This window comes from Paramacrobiotus metropolitanus, unplaced genomic scaffold, assembly GCF_019649055.1.
Source record: "Paramacrobiotus metropolitanus isolate TYO unplaced genomic scaffold, Prichtersi_v1.0 Parri_scaffold0000073, whole genome shotgun sequence".
In the NCBI taxonomy this organism is placed as follows: domain Eukaryota; kingdom Metazoa; phylum Tardigrada; class Eutardigrada; order Parachela; family Macrobiotidae; genus Paramacrobiotus; species Paramacrobiotus metropolitanus.
The window spans coordinates 320-22,120 of NW_026570293.1; the positions used below are offsets into that span (position 1 = coordinate 320).

Below are 21,801 nucleotides of genomic sequence, written 5' to 3' on the forward strand. Positions count from 1 at the left end.
CGAATGGCTGTGGCGGATACGCGGGGTGAGCATCAATTAGTTGTTACGGAGGCCTATTTTTCTGGCCTTAATCGCTTTCATCCCCGTTTTCCGGAGTTATATTTGTCTGCCTTTCTGTATACGCATGGATCTCTTATCAACCGTTATGATTTGTGCCAGATCACTCGCCGTTTACCCACAGCTATTGCTTTAGAACTCCGACGGCAGTATCTTTATCTAAATCCTATTTTTGTTGCCTTGTTTCAAGAAATCGGCAACCGTCAGCGAGCTGATGCAGCTTCGCGTCAAGCGGCTGTTATGACGGGAAATGTGGAACCTGCTGAACTAGAACCATCCACTTCTGCCGCCCCATATCATCTTCGTTCTCGTGGCCAAAAGCGCAAGTATAAGGAGGTTTCACCGTCCCCGTCCTCACCGGAAAGCGAAGTCTCGGTTTCGGATGTAGACCTTGACAGTGACGATTCTCCCGCGGTGCTCTCTGCTGATGAAAATGCGGACGATGAAGCCGACAGTGATGAAGAGAATCATATCGATGGATCCGATTTGGAGAACATGGACGTGGATCCCTTGCCGTCCATGCAGCCAGTCGCTCTTGCTGTCCCAGCTATTGTCCATGAAGACTCGCCTGAATTTCCCGAACCGGCAAATTACGACCAACCGCAACCACATTCGGAGGAATTGTAATTGCGGTATTGTCTTATCATTTTTCGTTATGATTTCTTCCTTTTTCTCGTATTGTGCTGACCTCTTTTGTTAATACATTTTCAATTGTATTTTGCATTATCGAGGATGGAAGGAATTGTGTGCCTTATTTTCTTCAACTTTTATTTCTCCATTTTATACGCTTTGAGTCAATGAACTGGTCGTTGTACGTACTATGTAGTTGTGTAAGCGCCACTGCCGAATCTTCCGTTGTGCCTAGATTAGATCTGATCTCTTGATTAAGTTGAATTAAAAGGATATAGCGCGAAGCGCTGATTGGTCGTTTCTTTTACCTGTGGAATCTGCCGCACTTTAAATTTTCGCATCGACCGACAGGTATAAAATCATTTGCGTGTAGCGTGCAGAAATCGGCATTGTGGATTTTTCGTTTCGGCCTTCTGGCGTGTCTGATTTTCAGTATCTGTAGACTGCGATTTTGACGTTTTTCTCCTTACATTCTTTAGCGTTAAAGGTCATTAGTTTTCTTTAGTTTGGGCATGCCGCCTATTGATCCAAACCGTGCCTTTGATAAGTTGGTAGACGCCATTTTTCACTCGTCTTCCAACCAGCAGCAGAATAATGCCGGTTATAATTACCGAGGAAGGGGTGGAGGCCGTGGCTCTTTCCGTGGCAACTTTCGTCCGTACGGCAGAGGAAATCATAGGAATTTTGGAGACAATAATCTCCGTCGCGGAAACGATCACTGGCGTCGTAATGGCCGACATCTGGGCGCACCGGAGATTATTGAAATACCTGATGGAGCTCCTCACGCAGCTGCACCAGTGGAAGCTCCCGCCGCAGACATGGAGGTTGATCTCCCGGGAAACCAAGCGCCGCATGCGCAGGATCCGATCCAAGGCAATGGAGCTGTGGTTGCAGGTCAGCCCCATGGTGTCGACCCTGCTGTCAATTTACCTGGCCCGCCAGCCCTGAATGTTATCCCTCCGGCTGTTATTCCGCCCCTGCAGGCCCAAGTTAACGCTGAATTTCCGGGTTTGCCGCCGAATGTTGTACCGTTACCCGAAGTGCCGATTGTCCGTGATGCCCGTGACCGTTCTCCAGCTGATCGTCCACGCGCGCCGTCTGCGCCCTCCGGCCCCGTTGGTTCAGCTGAGCACAATTTTGTGCCTGGATATTTGGCTCAGCAGCAGCAGCGTGAATTGGATGCAGATCGTCGCCGCCAGATGGCTGCGGATGTTTCTCGCCGTTTGGATGCCGCTGCAGCATCTGGTTCTGGTATCACTGGATTGTTCTCATTGGCTCCTAATGCTGGCAAGTAACCTTGAATAACCTTTCGATGATCTGTTGTTGTTTCCTTTTGATCTCACCGGTATTACTGGTTATTGTTCTGTTTTGTATATCACTTTAATGCATTGGAGCTGCATTACCTTCCGTTGTTGTTGCTCTTTTATTGGTTTCTACCTTCGTGTTGGTTGACCCATATTATGCACTTATGATCTTTATGCCTAGCTTGTTTGTTATTGTTGACAGTTGTTACTGGATGATGTAGTACTCGAGAATTCGTAAGAATACTACTCGTTGCTTGGTTCAGTCCTTGTGCTCGTTTAATGCATAATTTTACAAAATCGCACACAATTACATTTTAAGATTTTAGATTTCACAATCAATAAAGCTTTATGCCGTACGCTATACATATAGTCACACCATCTAAAAACGGCACATGCAGTATCAGTAATTCATAGTTCCGCCTTCCTGGATCCTTTGGACCTCCGCCCTGCCAAACCCGTGGACTTCCGGATGCCTTTTCGCCAAGGATTCCACACACTAACTCATTCGGAATCGCGGCGTACAGTCATATCGGGCATCGGATGGACACGTGGATTGAGCGGTGGATCGGGATCGGGATGGATGGAAGTGCACAATCGCACTGGGATGTTGCGGGATGGATTGTTTATATTGGCACGGCCAAGCATCGTTCGTGGGGGTGACGTGTGGGAGTAGGATCACACGCCGGGATGTACGTACGGATGCTGACTGTCCGCCTTCCACCTGCAACATAATGAATAATCTAGTCAATCTCCACTGTGATTTGCTGTTCTCTTTTACTAGCGGTGTATATGATGTCATAACGCGAAGTCTATATAAGTCGGAGTTGTCACTAATATCGGCAGCAGTCACTGATCAGTAGTCTGAGATTTACTTCTGAGACTGTTTTCTAATTACGATTTCCCTGCGTTGTGAACTGTGGTGTGAATTGGATAAAGAGGCAGCAATACTTGTTCCTTCTGATGTACATGATCGTTCCCGGATTATTGCATAGAATACAGGTTTGCTCGTGACACAATCGTCCTAGCTCTTGCCGATCCTCACAGGACTTGCGACCGGAAGTTGTGGTTGGAGTGTTCCTGCTTAGGGATTCCTGATTCGTGTTCCTGACTCGCTCGTTGTTTCCGCCATAAGGATCTGTTACAGTTTGAGAGTACGAGTGCCTACCGACTGAGCATTACAGGCGTGGAAGAGTAAAGATGGTTCATGGAGCCCTAACCGGCGTGAACGCTTATACACGACAAGTGTTAAGATGCACAGGTTTGACTACCCGCACAAAATCTGGAACTAAGAAACTGTTTGACTTGCACAGAGCCGTTGTAGCCATCTGCAATGCTGGTTGCTTGTAAGAAGGAACACACAGCCGGTCTTTGACATTAAGCGCTGATTCGACGGCTTGGTTCCAGAATGGTTGGGATTCCCTCTATTCAGTATGTCGGAGACAGTTCAAGCAGAATCATCTAGTAGGGGATTACCGGATAGCCTACTTCTGGGCGAGCAGAAACGGAAACTACCGGATAGCCGACTTCTGGGCGAGCAGAAACGGAAACTGAATGCCAAACACACTCTAAACCTGATATTCCTCTCATCTACAATGAAACTATGGACATTACAGGGATTTCAGTCCGAGCCGTTGCTGGACAGCAAGGTGGTATTGTGAATAATGTGGTTCTTTATCTCCTATATTTTTATTAGCCCATGCCAGACACATGTCACTAATCACCTAACCAAAAACTGTCGATTTTCCTTTACCAGGCTCCGAGGCGATAATGCACACAGGCATTGCGCCCGCAGTCTGAACTTACTTATTAATCTACAGTAATCATCTATTCAAGCCGCGCTCGATATAGACGCCAGAATTTATTGTTCGTGAAGTCTGTGAATTACGGAACAAAATCAGCCTAACAAAAAAATGATATTCTTTTATCAACACCATCCAGAATGCCCTCGACAAAGTCACGTGGAATAAATTGACTTTTTCGAGCAGTCAGGTTTCAAATATTCCCTGCAGTGAACACTGAACAGCTCAAATATAAATTACCGTTTAATTTCATGTAGCTTACTGCGGCCCACGGTCGAGAGTAGACTTAATTTTGACTTCCGTTGTGCGATGCATTATAATAAACGGATTCAGCTCGCACATCAGTTCCAGCTTAAGGTTCAAGGTTTAATGCTTAGTGTCATACGTAGCGTTATACGTAATGCTTAGTGTTATACGTAGCGTTGCTTGAGCTTTTTGTCCACGTAGAAGCTCTGACCAGTTGTAGTGTGCGAGGTCAGCGTATAGTAGTTTATATGTTTCAAAATTTGCAGTACCACACATTACACACACACTTACTTACTTACTTAGCACATTGGTGCAAAATGCACATCATGCACGGCACAGCAATGCGGAATTTAGCAGCTACGGCTGACTACAAAAAATTCAAATCATTACCATCAACAAGTATGCTTTTGCCCGGCAAAATGACCAACGCTGTTCCCGATTTAAGCCGTTAATCATAGCCACACTAATGGCCGCTTTAAGTAAGTCGTAGATGTGCTCTCTCCTAACGCCTGTCCAAGAAACCGTTCAAAAAAATGACTATCTCGTTTGTTCCTCCAAATGTTTCACCGGTATGTGACGAAACACCACTTAATGTTCTCAGCACGCGTTATTGTCGTTGTCGCGTTATTGTCGTTATCCGTCGCATATCAACCGGTCCGTTATTCAGAACAGAAACACTCCAGCACGTGCCGTTGCCAGTGTGGAATATGGCGCGAAAATCGTTCCGTGCCGACTCAACTCTTCATTGCGATACCAGCCGTACCGCGAATAACGGCGCTACTTCATTCCGCGCGCGCCTGCAACCTTGCGCATTAATATCGGATCAGAAGCCGTGCACGGATGCCAAGACGCTAATCCGATTAGGATGCAGCTGCTCGTCCAGCCGATCCTGCTCAGCGCCGGCCATGGACGAGCTGTCGCTGGAGCGCAGTCCCACGCTGCCACTACCTGCGGAGTAGGGTGGGGGTGGACCAATGTATACGCCGCTGGTGTGGAAGACCGTGGATTCGGTATAGTTGAGAGTGTGAGCCGGTGGCGGTCCCAGCGGGGCCACCGCGCGCTGTGGGCGGCGGCAGCTGCGACATCCCGGCATCTGCTTAAACAGGCTGTATACGCCCTCACGTAGTTCGTTGTTGACAAGTAGATACACCAGGAAACTGCTCATGATCCCTGCAAGATGTTTATTAATCATTTGATGATGCCAAAGCGCAGACGCAAACCAGCTGCTTTTGAACAAATATTGAGCGCCTTCATGCATATTTTACATATGTACCCAGTACCGGCATTTATATCACGTCGGCAACGTGAACTTTAATCTTGACGTTCAGCTCAGCGCCTTAATAGTTAATCCCTTTCGATTAAATTAGATTATTAGAGCATTAGAGTAGTGCTATGGAGGCTGCCTAACATAGAACGCGTTTTAATGTGCCAAAATTTGGATTACTGTTCTACCTTCTTGAAACCTTGACGGCACATAAAATTAGTGAAAAGAAGGTTCTGAACTGCAAATTTGTTCTTTGTTACATAAATAAAAAGATCATAGGACAGCGAATCATATCACTGCATAGATATATATTTATTATGTAAACGGAAAACGTTGAAACTTTAGCCCATACCGAACCAAGTTAAAAGGTACAGCGCCGGTCCAAGATTCTCCGCCAGATCATTCGTAATACTCCCCGGTATAAACGTCCAGATTGTATTGGGTAAGAAACAAGCCATGAAATAGCCGCTGACAATGGCTGTCCGCTTGGCCAACACCAATTCCAGTCCCAGCTGGCGTGCGAAGCGCAGCGAACGCGATTTCGTTTTGTGCTCTTTGGCAGCGGCCAGCCGCATCACCCGTACCTAATGCGTTCAATTTCAACACTTTAGACCCGGTTTTAAAATGATTTGACATTAAAGCTGAAACGTAAGGCAACATTATAGGTGCACAAATTTTTTTCGAAATTTACTGTTTTTTCCAACGGAAATGGCTAAATTTTGAAATTCTTTTTTATATTTAAATATCGAAAAACATTTCAATTGAAAAAATAATACTATAAATTATTTCCACCCAAAAAGCTGGCTTTATCCTGGAAAAGTTTCTTTGGTTTGCCGTTGTATTTTTAATCCCGAAAATCTGGTCTCAGTGTAATCCTACCTGCCACATAATGAGCCCGTATCCCAGCACAATCACCACCAACGGCAGCACAATAAACACAATCCGATAGAAAACAACAAAGGGGTACTGCACCGCTTCCCACTGACAGCGCGCGATACCCCGGTTGAACCCGTAGGACGCGCCCACCTGGAAGAACGGCAGAGTAAAGACGACGGCGGGAAATAACCACGTGACCGCCACCAAGGCTTGTCCGACGCGGTTTTCCAGCTGGTGGCTAACCCGGCTGACGTAATGGATTGCCAATAAACGAGCAATTGGAATAGCGGCGTGGATGAGGCAGTGGACGAAGGTCATGGTGATGGTCAGAAAGGCGAAGAAACGGCAGCTGCCGGCGCCCAGATCCCAGCGATGGGTGATGTGGGAGAAGGCGGTCGGCGGCATGGCCAGGGAGGAGTAGACGGCACCGAGGATGAACATGCTGAGGAGCAGCCGGTTGGTGGGGGTCAGGCACATGCGGCTGTGCAGCATGGCGCAGATCATCAAGCTGTTCCCGACGAAACCCACCACCATCAGCGGGATCAAGATGTACCCGAAGACTTCGTACACCACCGCCATATCTCAGAGACGATAATGGACTTCCATCGGTTGAGCTTGACACTAGTATGACACGACGAGGAGGCACGATCGAGGCATGGCATAAGTAGAATGGTGTGATACAGATATCAGCAAAATCAGAATGCAGCAGAAAGTTTCGTAAATCAAGCTGTCATGATTGTGCTAATATCTTCGAACTGTTGAGCTTCACTCCAGTTTGGCACGGCGAGAAAGCACGATCGAGGCGCAGCATAAGTGGGAGCAGCAGTACGCTTCGAACACTTAAACGCCGCTTTAAAAGCGGTATGATTTTTTTAATATAAGATTGTACCAGAGATGGTCGATCATGTTCCTCCATTTAATAACACAAAGTCAAGGAGAGAAACTTCCCCATGGAATGGTGCAATGCAGGCCGGCAGGCCAGGCATTACATCTTTGCCAGCGTGAGCGGCGCAGTGCCCGCCTTTTCCCGGCGGATTAACCTTTCAAAGACGAGAAAGCTGCCACGCGTGGAACGTACTGGAAACCCGGCGAATTGTCTCGACAAACGATCGAATTAGCCGGCCGCTGCAAGCGCAGCCGATGGAGGATTAGCGGCAACGTAATCCAGTGGATTTCTGCCTGGTTGCCGGCACCCCGAGGGTCACGGGCTTAGCCGCCTCCGCGCGCCGCGGTGCGCACGCAGGCGCCACAGCCTTGATTTTTTGCCAGCTTGTTAATCCCCCGCACAGCAGGTCTTCCTTGTTCATTATTTATGCTCTGAGCAAGGTGAGCTTAATAAGTATATTTCTCTACGCTGCTGCGCCCAGTTGTATCTCGCGGGATTACGTCTGTATATGCATGAACCGAATAACCAAGCGACAAGTGATAAAAAAATGACGATTGCAGTGTGCACGATAGCGCTGTTTACGGTTTCCACCAGCTGCATGCTGATGCAGTGGGCGGCAAAATGCAGACAATCGCCAAATACCACCATGACCTTTATTGGCGGTATTACGCAATGAGACCGTCAAGGCATGTGCTGTTGTCCTTTGGCGGTCACGGGTAAAGGCTGCGTTTGACTCATTGCGCAACGCGAGCTGTTGTACGACAGCCGCATAAAATGTGCAGCGTAACGGATTAACGTTTCATTCGGCAGACGCTAGCTATAGTTGTCAGAAAATCGCGCATGCACTGGTTGGTACTGGTAGATACTACTATTTAATACTGTAGTCTATTACGTATTATACGGTACGTACTTGGCTGTGCGCATAGCGCTAGATCAATAATCAAAGAAACAGTAATAAATTAAAAATGATTTGATTTAAAATTTAATTTGACGCAGCGTAACACCAATTGTAATTGTAATAACATCACGTATCTCACAAATTCGTCCTGAGCCACACGAAACGAAATTCGTACTAAACCACGTATCTCACAAATTCGTCCTAAACCACACCCATTCACGAGAGGAATCGTGCTTGAAAATTCTGCATTCTAATACGATCGAAAGTAAGGTATATTCGCCCGTTGAACTCACTAACTTATTAACACTGGCTAAAATATCTATCGAAGCTGTGGATGTATAAGTACATAATGTTATACAAACACAAACATCAACCTGCTTTCACCCCGCATTGCTCTAGGGTGGGGAGTTGCGGAGCAGACAGGATAACATAGTTACTTCGGGATTTGCCTTTCATTTTGCACAACAGTTGAATTTCCGGAGGTACACTGTACTTTATTGATATGGATTTTCCCAAATTGACGCACAATTGTACCCACAAAGATAAAAGTGGGCTCATCTGCATAAAAGTGCATATATGTAGCTAATGTAGGTGCTTTGATAGTCGCATGTTATTGATTATAATTTACCGGTTTCACTTCCTTTGGGGAATCTCCGGCGGCAACCGTTCCCTGCCGGAAGGTGGTTAGGCACAGTTTGCCCTGTTATTTTGGTACACTTAATATATGATCGTTTCTCCTACACTATACGTAACGGAGAATACCGCCAAATCCCATCAATGATCTTTACTGTAGCCGCACACGATAGATAATGATTCGCTCAATCACAACTTCATCATGGCGCTGAGAAATCAGCATAGAAAACAGACGTCTTTAGACACAGATAGCTACGTGAAGATAGTTCACAACAATTGCATAAACGCCGGATTACGCCGGTGAGCAACACTGTATACATGACTATGCGTCACACAGCACTCCCGTTCTTAAGTTTGAAGCACGGCGAAAACCAATCACTTTGAGAAACGGAACATAACTTGAACGATTGGATGACCGTAATGAAGGAAAACGCTATATAAAAATTACATGAAAGAAGAGGTGCAAGCGTTAAGGCAAGGCATTACGGCGAGGGTTCCCGTAGGGTCCGGTTACGAAGTGTCCGGATAACGGGGCGATCGGTTTCGTCGACGGGCTCGTCCGGTTTCCTGGCAGGACGACGAGGTTTGGTGACGCAGTCCCGCTCAATTTCCACGCGCAGCTCGGGATCCACGTCCTCGACGGGAATGTCCCACTGTGAATCAGTGTCACCCATTAAATCCAAATCAGACAGAGGCTCCGTGAACAGTTTTAGTCTCTTTACGTGGACAACATGAGTGTTGTTACCACGTTTTTTAGTACGCACAGACTGGATCTCGTAGTTAAGCTTTGATTGACGGCTAACCACTTTGTACGGTCCAAAGTAATGTGCGATTAATTTTGGAGACAAACCAACAGGAGTTACCGGCGTATACAATAACACCAAATCACCGATTTGGAATTCACGCGGTTCTCTTTTGATATTGCCGGTCAACATATAACCAGCTTGGACATTCTCAATATTAGCTTTTGCAACATCACTAGCCAGTTTAAGACGCTCAACGAGAGCCTGACTGTATTCGTGCATGTTATTCAAATTGTTATTCGGAAGTGCACCAAGCTGTGCGTCCATGACTGAACGGCACTCACGCCCGTACAACAAATAAAATGGTGTTTTATTTGTCGAGGCTTGCTTACTGGTGTTGTAAGCTGTAGTGACATATGGGAGATGTAGGTCCCAATCTTTTTGATTATCACTGACATACAGGCTAAGCATAACGGCTAAAGTTTTATTGAACCGCTCAGTCAATCCATTACACTGTGGATTGTACGCTGTTGTGTTCAGATGCCGCGTTTGACATAGCACTAGAACTTCCTGAACTACATCTGACAGAAATGGACCACCTTGGTCACTCAAAATTCTTGACGGCGCACCGTGACGCAGTATTACTTGATGCACCAAGAAATTAGCAACTGCAATAGCGGTCTGCGCCGGAATAGCTTTTGTTTCCACATATTTTGTCAAATAGTCAGTACAGACTATGACATACCGGTTGCCTTTAGCGGTACGGGGAACAGGACCAAAAACATCCACTCCCACCATCTCGAATGCAGTGCCCACTGGAATTGGTTCAATAAGACCACCGGGTTTATCAGTTGGGACTTTACGAAGTTGACATTGTCGACAGCCGCGTATGTACTTACGCACATGATCACGCATGCGCGGCCAAAAGTAGCGCTGACGCACACGAGTATACGTGCGCCAAAATCCCAAATGACCGGATGTACGCTCGTCATGACAAGCGAACAATATGTCACGTCGCAAATGTTTTGGTACTACGAGGAGCAGTACGTCTTCCCCGTCAACTAACGCTTTGCGATACAACAAGTTGTTGTTCATGGTATAACACACAGTGTCGCGAGACACCAAACCGATTGCCAACTTGTCAATCACATCACACAGTCGTGGGTCTTGCACCTGTTCATAGTGGAAATCTGGAGTGTCGGTCATGGCTACTAACATGTCCATTTCGACATCAGCACTGTCAGCTGGTTCGACGGGATGTCGCGATAGCGCATCCGCATTTTGGTGACGTTTGCCGCTACGGTATACAATTTCAAAATTGTATTCTTGTAACAAGACCGCCCACCTGCTCAGACGACCGGCTAATTCACGCCGGCTCATAAGCCAACACAGTGCACAGTGGTCTGTCACAATGCGAAACATCTTACCATACAAATAAGGTCGTAACTTTTTAACCGACCAAACAATTGCCAGACACTCTTGTTCAGTGACCGCATAATTACGTTCTGCGGGACTGAAACTTTGCTAACGTACGCCAACACCCGTTCGCAGTCACCCAATTTAGATACTAAACATGCGCCTATTCCAAGGCCGCTAGCATCGCAGTGTAGCTCGATCTCAGCATTTGGATCATAATGAGCTAAAATCGGCGAACTAATTAGTGCGTGTTTGAGTTTTTCGAAAGCAACCATCTGTTCGGAAGACCACACAAACGGTTCGGTTTTTCTCGTTAACCGTACCAGCGGTTCCGATAGACCGGCAAAATCCCGTACAAACCGACGAAAATACGAACAAAGTCCTAAGAACGACTTTATGTCCGTGACATTTTCTGGTACTGGATAATCTGCGATTGCCAACAGTTTATCGGGATCGGGACTAATACCATTACGGTCAACGACATGACCAAGGTATTTGGTGCAATCGGACGCGAAAACACATTTTGATGGTTTAAGCACAATACCTGCGTGGCGAAGCTTGCGCAGTACGGCATCAAGGTGCTCCATGTGCTCTTCAAACGTCTTCGAATAGATGAGTACATCATCTATGTACACTATAACAAACTGCCATCTGAATTCATTCAGTATTTTGTCCATTGACCTTTGAAAGGTCGCCCCGGCGTTACACAAGCCGAAGGGCATACGGCTGAATTCATATAAGCCGTCAGGCGTCACAAAAGCGGTACGGTCCTTGCTGGACTCCGCTACGGGGATCTGCCAGTATCCCCACGCCATATCTAAGGAAGTAAAATAAGCGCACCCACCTAACTGATCAAGCGCGTCGTCCAAGCGGGGCATTGGGTACACGTCCTTCTTGGTAACAGCATTGACCCGGCGATAATCAACACAAAACCTCGTTGTGCCGTCTCGCTTGTGTACGAGTACAATGGGAGACGACCACGGGCTACAGGATGGGGTCACAATGCCTTGGCGGAGCATTTTATCAACTTCTGTACGAATGACAATACGCTCGGCCCACGATCGCCGGTAAGGAGGTTGGGACACTGGCAATGCACTGCCTGTGTCTATAACATGCGAAACTCCTTTTACTTTGCCAAAAGGGCGTTCAGCAGTGGGAAACACGCTTACGTGTTTGCGCAACACAGCGTGCAACTGTTCAGTTTGATCGGCAGTTAAATTTGCACCACACTGAAGATCTGGGAGTTCACACGTTTCAACCACCGAGCACTCTGGAACGCGGTCAACATACATTGGTGTCGCAGACGCAATATTCTGACCCTTACCGATTGTTTGGGTCATGCGAGAGAAATTTGCACACGCCAAATAACACACATTGTTGACCATTTTGACTAGCGCGTTTGATGTACGTAACCCTTTTTGAGCGAACGTGTTAGCGTTTGGGGAAACTATAAACTCCATATTTTCTGGTTTCACACGGCCAGGAAATAGATTACGGTTTAGTTGACATTTCACCCAAGCTACGTGACCAGCGGGAATGTGCACTTTGCGACTTGCAACAAGATTCCGCGCTTTCCATGGCCTGAACTGTTCGCCATCACGTTCATCAAAGCGCCGTATAGTACGACCGGCATAATCAATTACTAGATCCGTTCGCATCAGAAAATCATTACCGACCAATAATTCACGATCGTACGTGTCTAGCACAAGTACGTTAATTTGGTGCGAACAGTTTGCCAATAACACATCAACACAAATAGTGCCGACAGGCGATATCAATTTGCCACTAACACCTTTAACGGGCCGCCCGGTATATGACTGAATACACAGATCTAACATCTGTGCACAGTGCACACTCATAATCGTTACAGCGGAGCCGGTGTCAATCACAGCAGGCACGGCCATACCATTAACATATGCCGTAGTGCAAACTGGAGCCGGAACAGTTGAATCGTCATTTGGTTCTTCTATCGGAAATGCATCGAAAGGAAAACCAGCAAAATCAGGGGGATCAGACGTATGAGCAGCTAAACCCCTGTACTTAGCTACTCTCTGGAGTTTAAATTTCCCTCACCTTCCGACGGCAGAGCATTTCCATGCTTCGCGTGTGCCGCTTTACGTTCCCGCATGCGATCCCAACACCGGCTTTCTTGGTGACCTTGCCGACCGCAGAAATCACACCGCGACTTGTCGTCTTGGTTCCGTTCAACCGTCACAGCCGGTTTGCGGGATTCGCCATTGCCGCCGTTGCGTGTACCACCACGGCCACGTCCACGAGCACGACCTCGGCCACCGCGACCACGGCCTCCACGGGCACCAGCAGCGCCTCCCCGTACAAACGTTTGCGTCAACACAGGCGCGGCTGACTGAGTCTCGGGAGGTGTCGATGAGCCGGCAGCCATCTGGAACTCTTGCTGCAAACGGGCAGAGATAGCTCTGTCCACAGCCTGTTGAAATTCACTGGACTGCAGCACGTTTGACACGTTTGCTGAACTGACATCACCGGCAGCAGTTTCGTCGTCTTCACTTTGCTTCTGCTTTGCCGAGACTTCAGCTGTCAAAATGACATTTGTGTTAGAACTTGTACGTTCTGAATCAACTTTTAACACCTTGAAACGTGTCAATAACTCTTCCGGTGTTGTCGGATTAAGCACCGCCATATGATTACGTAGGCTTGTACTAAGACCGTTCAACAGGTAGCGCACTTTCATTTCGTTTGACATCGCAGTATCGACTTTATGACAAAGGTCAATGATAGAGTAGTAATATTCAACCAGTCTCTCTTTATCCTGATTGAATTTGCGATTTTGCAACTTGTTCTGATAGTCCCACTTCTCATCCTCACTGACAAATTCTGTGAGAAATGCAGTACGCAAAGCGTCCCAAGTCGCAAACGGCTTTCTGAGGTTATACCACTGCTTAGCGGCACCAGCCGTCAAGTAGAACGCAAACCGTTCATTTTTGGTTTTGTCCAGCCAATTCGACATGGTCGCTGCTTCTTCAAACTCCTTCATCCATTCACGAGCGTTATGCTCTGAAGGCTTGAATTTATCGCACTGCAGCGGACCACTTACTGGAGCGTCTGTTGCGACCTTTACAAGACTCTGTAGGCCATCAGTAAGTGCTTTAACTTGTGCATCCATATTGACACTTTCAGTATTATTAATGTCAACGAGAACCGTTGCAGTACGTTCTGGTATATCGGTCAAGAAAGGTGACTGTGTACCTGTCTCAACGAGTGGCGAAGCGTCACTTTCAAGTATAACAGCCGACTGTGTTGAGCTTAATGCGGTAACAGGCTCATCGTCATCTGATATTAATTCTTCATCAGATTTGATTTCGCCCTGGGCACGCCTGACCTTTTTCGGTTTTGGCAATTCGCCTTCTGCAAACTCTGCTTGACCGTCTGAACGCAACGTCCGTCCTCCGGCTTTTTTTAATATGTCTGCTTCTGTATACGGAAAAGTCTGTGTAGCAGCTTTCGAACTTGAAGCTACAGTTATTGAACTTGCGACAGGCTTATCTGCTGCTGCAGTTGCAACTGACTTATCTGCTTTCTTAGTTAGCGGTTGCGTTGATTTACCGCTCTTGTCGGACATTAACGTCGACAATTATTTAACCAAGAATAGCATTACAAATAATGTTGGATTGCGCCTGGTGCAGCATGTATCCCAACACGACATTAGCAGTCAAACTACCAGCAGATAAGAGAATTAACAGTTGAGTTGACCACGAGCAACAGCTCATCAACTTTCTGATCGGTGCTACTATACAGTTCAAAACTTTACACATTTTGAACAAAAGCAACAACCAAATATTGTACGATATGCGATTCTTGTACGAATATTACATTCAAAAGAACTATCCGCTGAATAACGGAATCACATACCCAAAGCCGCTTCCACCGCCTTTAAACGTTCATTACAGGTGTCGTAAAGATGGGTATAAAATGGATCAATAACGGGAGCCGTCATATCGACTGAGAACAGAAAGGTCACCGGGCTATTACGGTTGCTAAACGCATCCACCCAGGAGCGCCATAATATATGATCGTTTCTCCTACACTATACGTAACGGAGAATACCGCCAAATCCCATCAATGATCTTTACTGTAGCCGCACACGATAGATAATGATTCGCTCAATCACAACTTCATCATGGCGCTGAGAAATCAGCATAGAAAACAGACGTCTTTAGACACAGATAGCTACGTGAAGATAGTTCACAACAATTGCATAAACGCCGGATTACGCCGGTGAGCAACACTGTATACATGACTATGCGTCACACAGCACACTAAATTATGCATGGCCATCCGGATGACAAAGGAAAGCAATAGTGCAACGGCCGACAAGTCCGGTCGTTTCCGCCAGGTAACCTATATTAGTCAGCTAAGACGGCAGACTTTCAACAGCATCCGCATAATTACGAGCTGTCGGTGTTCCCCGACAGATCTAGGCTGCTTCTTTTATTAATGGAAGTACGTATAACAAAATTGTAATTTAGAGCAAACCGTAGCTTTTTGGCAAGGCCAACGTGCGCCGTTACGCTCTGTCACTCCTCAATGGATTTTTATTTAGAAATTTTTTTTCCATTACATTTACAGCGCACGATAAAATATTACGGAAGCAGAACAAATCTCAGTGCTATCCCTCATCGGCCCCATCCGCATGGCGGATTCAGGAGCAGCGCGGACAAAGGATCGCTAAATTTATTAGCGGCAGTGGGGCGGATGGCCACCTCCGTGAAAAATCTTAATAGATTTTGGTTGTTGTTTTTTAATGTTTGAAATTTTTAATAATTATGTTGTGTGCCGCGCTTGCATTTATCTTATCTGGGTTATTAAATGTACGTATTAAAAGTACAGCCCGCATAATATGCTAAGGGACTGATTGGCTCCGCTGAAACACGAGTTACCATCCGGATAAGCCGTGGGGCTGCAAATGTTCTAGTCAATCTCCGCATAAATGCAGAAAGAAACAGATTCCCTTCGGTGCTTTGTGCAGACTTCGTGAAGTTACATCGCTTAGTGGCAACATTCATGCGTTGAAATAAAGAATAGCAAACTTTGAGACAGCTGCTCCGCTGAAAATCGCTTTCAGCAATATTTTTCTCTTTGAATCGTGTCTATATCGCAATAATTCGCGTGCGCTGATTTAAACATCACATTAGCCACATGCTGCGCATAAAACATCGTATTCAATCTACCGTTCACAGAGGTTCACTAGTTTTAAGGAATTGCAGAAAAACGTTAGTACCGTATCGGTACAATTAATCTGGCGCGCGAAGACTTAATATGATACGCGCGTGAAATAATTATGTATCCAACAGCCGATTCGAATTCCGTCCTATTGGCAGTTCTTCTAGTATTACTGCATTCCGCCGCTGTGAAAAGCAAAGGTATGAGATCAACAAATTCACCTGACGCAAAGATTTATAAATCATCTGCTCTTCGAGTATTTTCAATAAGGATCAAATACGCTGCAGACTGCAGTACATTTTCACCGGATCACTGCATCCGCCACATGTGGCGAGCTCATGATGAGCTATGCTTGCCAGGTGGTCACCTCAGCGGTTAGCTCCATAGCACTGTGTTAAATTCAAACGCTCGCGTTTCATCCGTTTCTAAACAGAATCATAAAAGCATTATCTTGAAAGGTAGGGAAAAATTGATCCCAAACAAGTTCCGTTTTATGGCGAGGAAGGCAGAATGTACTCTAGCCACTCTAGTTTCCTCGTAGACCTAGTACATGAATAAAACAATGACCCCAATGTCATGGGTATCAGGTACCTAAAATAAAGACATCTTTTCTTTCTCGCCAGAAGAAACAACTCAACTGGAATCGAAACGTTCCTTAATTTTTTTCCCTACCTTTTGCAATATCGCTTGCGATATCGACGGCTTGTTCAGAAAAGGATGAAACGCGAACGTTTGAATTTAACACAGCACGCTATGGTGCTAACCGATGAGGTGACCGGCATAGTCAACCATGTAGTTCGCCACATGTGGTGAGTGCAGTAATTCGTTATTAAAATTTATAGCACAACTGATCCGTCATATAAAAGCCGCAGTACACTGTTCTTAATAATTTCCCAAATAAGTATTCAGTATTTCCCAAATAAGTATTCAGTATCAAGTTTTAAAACGATAGTTAATTTAAGTTGTAGTCAAATTTTAAATAGATAGCTATCTGATAGCAGGTGACGAGCCGTACAGTGACCATGGCGGTATGTTTGTACCACTGCCGGATTTCAACACTGAACTGATGACGCGTGATCAGTGCGAGTTACAGTTCACCGCCAACTGCGGCGTGCGGACGGACGTCGGCAACTCATTCGCATGCGCCCAAAACCACGGTCTGGCCATTAACTGCAGCGGAAAAGCGACAAACGAGGAAGTGCACCAATTAGCACTGGTCCTTTCCAGGCCGCCACTGAAGGCGGTGTCCTTCAGTCTGAACGACGGACCTCAGATAACCTTCGACAACCTGGCACCCGTCCGCGAGCAGACCGTGGTCTTCCACTTGCGCAACTGTCGTTCCTCGCGCGCCACGAAGAAGCTGGCCCAGCTGTTAATGCCACATTTGCTGGAGTTCAGCGTACACGACTGCCGCGCGTTGGACGTACGGCGAGCGGACTTTTGGCCGTCGAGTAAGCTGCGCTCAATCCAGTTCGCCAACAGCACACTGGAGTCCCTCGAAGCCGGCACTTTCGCTGATTTGCCCGGATTGCGACTACTCTCGCTGGAGCGCGGATTCCGTCAGATGGAGCTCTTCCCGGAAGACGTGCAAGCGTATTTGATGCGGCTGCACTGCGGCGGCGAGTTTGAGCCGTTCCGGCTTTGGTGGGGCGTCAGCGGCTTGTTGCAGCAAGCGACGGAAGGCTCAATCTATCGCATCGAGTACGATTCGTGGAAGAACGAAGACCTGAGCAAAAACGATATCTTTCTGCCCATTGACTGTGCCGCGACGCCGTTTCCCAACGGTTCGGCTGCTATCGATTTTACGATGGAAGTCTTTTCCGCTAACGAATGGCTTCGTAAGTTACTTAATAAGTTATTTTAAGCCTGATATTTTTCAAATTTCTACGGATCTGTGAAATGCTTGCAGAAGCTGAAAAATTTTGCGAAGACTGCGCAAATTTGACAGCAACCAATGATGCGTTCCCAACATTTTCCAGCGAGCCAGTGACCGAAACTGAATGTCAGATATTGACGATTGTCAGATGTTATTCAGTACATCGAAACTTTCACAGCTGCAAAAATTATCCATTTACACCCGCGAAGGTCGAAGGACAACCGGAACCTGACTGTAATGGCGCAGTACAGAAACGCGAAATACGAGAGCTGGCCACTGCGATGGCCAAACAACGGCTCCGACCAACAACGTTGACAATGAGTCAGCGCTGGAATATTACAGCCGCCGACGTGTCACCAGTTCGGCGGACTATGGTCAACCTCTACGTGTTCGGCTGCACGGACAGCCGAACCACGCAGATACCTCGCGAGCTGCGGCTAAACAATCTCCTGTACCTTGAAATAATGTCTTGCAGCGACCAGGCTGTGCAACGGAGTGACTTCGAGCGCCTACCGAAATTGCGCCAGCTAATGTTTTCCAACACTACGATGGTTAGTCTGGAAATGGACGCATTCAGCGCTCTCCCCGACCTGCGTCTGCTGGTGCCGGAAGGGGATTTCTTTTATCGAGCGCTTGTCGAGGGAAGATTTCCGCAGCGGGCCCGCGACTACGTGTGGCGACTGCACTGCGGCTGCGAGCTCGCATGGTTCCGGCAGTGGTGGACGAACAACACGCGGCTCTTGCACGGTGTGCAGACAGAAGCGGGTGAAGTATGGGCCATTCTGAATTATGTCAGAAGCGATCCGCTGATGCGAGCGGACGTATTCCTGCCCATAGACTGTGCACAACCGTTTCCCCGGGTTGCCGAGAGCATCAACGTCACGGAGACAGCCTTTTCGCGACACGCAGAGCAGTGTATTGGACACTGAGATCAGATAGGCTACGGAATGTGTGCTTTAATCAGCGACGTCTGCTGATACATAATGTGTTCAGTTACTGCTAAACCCTCTGTTTGGTCTCTTGGACTTTGTAGCTGTAGTACTTTGGTGTTGTTTTTCTTATACTGTAAACTACAGATGATGTCTACAGACTACAGATGATGTGTGAAAAACTTGGATCTAATGCTTAATGTTTTGATTAATTAAGAATTGTCATAATGTTATTGCGTAGTTTCTTAATTAGCTGGATTTGCTTTTGCTCTGTTAAAGTCATCCGGTCAGTTGTTGCGGAGGTTCGAATTCGTACTATAGGCACAGTATAACGCTTGTACAGTACTCGTACTACCATTAAGTAAGTGTGCCTGCAGCGTGTAAGTCTTTACACGTGGTGGATATTGCGTGTGATTGCTAACTGCACGATAACGTTTATCCGTGCAGGGAAATGGGAGAATAAAGATGGATCGATAATTACTCTGTGTAACTAGCCTATCTACAGTGTACCGTGTACACTAAGACAGCGCGGCGACAACGGTGTTTTTGTAGCTTTACTCACACAACAAATAACAAGAAAGGTTCGATTATGTTAAACTCACATCCAAAGCAAAACTTGAGAAAAACACTACTGACTTCACAACTGAGAAAAGCATTAGACTTATAAGAGAAAATCCACGATTCTACACACAGGATAAAATGGAAAGTCATAAAATGCCAACACTTGCACAAACACACCCAGTTTCCATTAAGACGATAGTAACTCATGTACAGAGTACATATACAACATGCACGCTAAGTGACGGTTAATGACACAGTTCTCACATCGGCACTTAGGCCTAATTAGATAAGGGAATATGCATGCGGATATGCGGATATGTGGGATAGCGCCCTTGAAGACGTAATCGATGCGATAATCGATCGATCCACTTCCGGTATATTATGCAGGCGCATATGTACTGTATGTATACAAGTACACGTGCACAGAGAACGCGCGGCGTTACAAGCGCCTTTTTTGAACTCTTTAATCAGCACAAACATGTAATTTAAAATTTCCGATTTTTTAATTGGAGGAAATCAACTGTTTATGCAGAGGTTTTCTGATTGCGTTATCCAGTGGAAACTGGAATCTGGGACGTTCGCAATATCCGTCTTTGCAAAGATCCTTACACTTGTCGTTCAGGCAATCTTCATTATGTCTGCATGTCCTGAGGCCTGCGCAAGCTCCGCCCGTTTCTGTACGTTGACCGAAAAGTTACTATGCCGTATGCCCGAGCTATTCTATCACAGATACGGATTACACGCCACGACAAGGTCATTTACCGGCGGCTTCCAGAAGAGCGCCGATCCAAGCAGGGCGATCCAAGCAGGGCAGAAAGAAAGAAAGATGACAATGTCATAATGCTGCCAACGAGGGAACGAAGCAGTCAAGTATCAAAAACTGGTAGTGTGGCCTGCAGTTTGCCGATAGCCGTTTCATGCACCATTCGTCCCCACTGTCGATCATCTGCGGCAGCACTACCTCATCGCGTCTTTACCGAAATCTGATGCCCGCCCCATACCACGGTTCGGTTTAAAGGGCGCTGCTCCGAGAAATTAGCCGGCAAAAATGAATGTTCGCCGGCTTTATTGTTTATTGTTTGTTTATTGAAACGGTAGGCAGGTAACCCATTAAAAACTAGGATCGTATTCTAGCGTGGGAATTTAAACCTGGCTCACAAAAAAACACGAATCTGGCACGTGAAGGAAGTCAGAGAAAGACCATACAGAAAGCCAAGATCGTAAAAAAAATAGGAACGTTACGCAGCAAAGTTAAAACGTTTAAGCGCATTACGAAAAACAAAGAGAGATGCACTATCAAGGATGCCGTTTCCGTTCGCAACCAGTTAGGTGCGGATGTTGTTGAGCCTCCAGGCCAACGTCGACTTCCCTATCCTTGTTGCTGCTTCCGCGTCAATGTAAGTGCGGTTTCCGTTAAGGTTATACGCGCTGGACGACTGCTTCACGACGATCATTTCGGTGAGGTAGTGCGGTACCTGGAACTTTTCAGGATGAAGAATTTTATACAGCCAGGTTGCTTCCTGGTGTTTCCACCGTTCAAACAACGGTGCAATTCCAAATTGTGCCATCAACTGGGCAGCGGATGTTTCAGGAAAATTGGCAATGGCTCGAACAGCTTTTCTTTGCGCGACAGCCAATGGCTCCAGCGTGGACGCAGGCGCACCACTCCATACAACGGAGCAATGGTCCAGATGTGACTGGACAAATGCGTGATAAAGTCCAACGCGTTGGGGCACCGGCAGCGCGTCCTTCACACTGTTTATGAGAGCGAATCCATGATATGCACTTTTTTGGACCTTTTTAATTTGATCAGTCCATTTAAGATGCTTATCAATTATCACTCCCAAGTGTTTTACTGACTCTTCCGGTTCAAGCTTATGCCCATTCAAATCAACCGACACAACACGTTTATCCCGACTGTATGCAGAAGTAACCATAAGCAGTTTTTGACTTTTTTTCGTTAACCACCAAACGATTCAGATTTAACCACTCACAAATTAATGGAAGCGCCGCAGTTATTTTGTTTGCTGCTTCAGACTCCGTGTCCGCTATCGCATAGCAGATTGTGTCGTCGGCGAAACTTTCTAACCGCACATCAGGTAAACGTAAATTGATTTTTAGCAGTTCGTTCAAATATATAATAAAGAGTAGCGGACCATGAATGGAACCTTGCGGCACACCTGCACACACGCGTTCCCAAACCGATAGCACTTCACCAATACGCACACGCTGCATTCTTCCAGTAAGATACGAGTACAACCAATTCAAGTGCATCTCTGTTGAAACCCAGATCGCGTAGTTTTTGCAGCAAGAGATTATGACACACCGAAGGAAAGGCACTTTTTAGGTCGAGAAAGACGCAAGCTACAGCCTTTTTGTTGTCAACGGGGAAAAGATTGGCAGTCCCGAACTACGACCAGAAGGTTTATTTTAGAGAAGCTTTACGGGTCATGCCATACCGCTGATAAGACCAGCCTATGTGCA

The 21,801-nt window shown here is 46.5% G+C and overlaps 3 protein-coding genes across 4 annotated transcripts; 1 reads left to right on the forward strand and 2 right to left on the reverse strand.

Annotated features, from left to right (window-relative positions):
* Nucleotides 1-4,859: 4,859 nt before the first annotated feature.
* On the reverse strand, nt 4,860-6,755 carry LOC129595007 (beta-3 adrenergic receptor-like). Its single transcript, XM_055491909.1, has 3 exons — nt 6,180-6,755; nt 5,653-5,884; nt 4,860-5,206 (listed from the first exon to the last, which is right to left on the reverse strand). Exons 1-3 carry the CDS (start codon nt 6,753-6,755, stop codon nt 4,860-4,862), a joined length of 1,155 nt encoding a protein of 384 aa, XP_055347884.1.
* A 1,972-nt stretch (nt 6,756-8,727) lies between these two features.
* LOC129594998 (uncharacterized) lies at nt 8,728-15,029 on the reverse strand. Its single transcript, XM_055491893.1, has 3 exons — nt 14,641-15,029; nt 12,826-13,305; nt 8,728-9,246 (listed from the first exon to the last, which is right to left on the reverse strand). The coding sequence occupies exons 1-3, from the start codon at nt 14,723-14,725 to the stop codon at nt 9,197-9,199; spliced, it is 615 nt and encodes a 204-aa protein (XP_055347868.1). The 5' UTR covers nt 14,726-15,029; the 3' UTR covers nt 8,728-9,196.
* Nucleotides 15,030-15,891: 862 nt separating this feature from the next.
* On the forward strand, nt 15,892-19,046 carry LOC129594999 (uncharacterized). Of its 2 annotated transcripts, none has more exons than XM_055491894.1 (3): nt 15,892-16,151; nt 16,950-17,789; nt 17,861-19,046. In XM_055491894.1, the coding sequence occupies exons 1-3, from the start codon at nt 16,070-16,072 to the stop codon at nt 18,754-18,756; spliced, it is 1,818 nt and encodes a 605-aa protein (XP_055347869.1). In that variant the 5' UTR covers nt 15,892-16,069; the 3' UTR covers nt 18,757-19,046. The 2 variants fall into 2 exon arrangements, with proteins under 2 accessions (XP_055347869.1, XP_055347871.1); XM_055491896.1 differs by having other exon boundaries at nt 16,953-17,789.
* Nucleotides 19,047-21,801: the final 2,755 nt, after the last annotated feature.

What these genes read in the sequence shown, in the direction of transcription:
- LOC129594999 (XM_055491894.1), top strand. Translation starts at nt 16,070, where the DNA reads ATGTATCCAACAGCCGATTCGAATTCCGTCCTATTGGCAGTTCTTCTA. An exon ending in CGCCGCTGTGAAAAGCAAAG is followed by an intron (nt 16,152 to 16,949) that starts GTATGAGATCAA and finishes GCTATCTGATAG; the next exon opens with CAGGTGACGAGCCGTACAGT. An exon ending in TTCCGCTAACGAATGGCTTC is followed by an intron (nt 17,790 to 17,860) that starts GTAAGTTACTTA and finishes AAATGCTTGCAG; the next exon opens with AAGCTGAAAAATTTTGCGAA.
- LOC129595007 (XM_055491909.1), bottom strand. Translation starts at nt 6,755, where the DNA reads ATGGCGGTGGTGTACGAAGTCTTCGGGTACATCTTGATCCCGCTGATG. An exon ending in ACGGGCTCATTATGTGGCAG is followed by an intron (nt 5,885 to 6,179) that starts GTAGGATTACAC and finishes TGAACGCATTAG; the next exon opens with GTACGGGTGATGCGGCTGGC. An exon ending in GTACCTTTTAACTTGGTTCG is followed by an intron (nt 5,207 to 5,652) that starts GTATGGGCTAAA and finishes AACATCTTGCAG; the next exon opens with GGATCATGAGCAGTTTCCTG.
- LOC129594998 (XM_055491893.1), bottom strand. Translation starts at nt 14,725, where the DNA reads ATGACGGCTCCCGTTATTGATCCATTTTATACCCATCTTTACGACACC. An exon ending in GGCGGTGGAAGCGGCTTTGG is followed by an intron (nt 13,306 to 14,640) that starts GTATGTGATTCC and finishes TCATTTTGACAG; the next exon opens with CTGAAGTCTCGGCAAAGCAG. An exon ending in AAATGCTCTGCCGTCGGAAG is followed by an intron (nt 9,247 to 12,825) that starts GTGAGGGAAATT and finishes ACTGATTCACAG; the next exon opens with TGGGACATTCCCGTCGAGGA.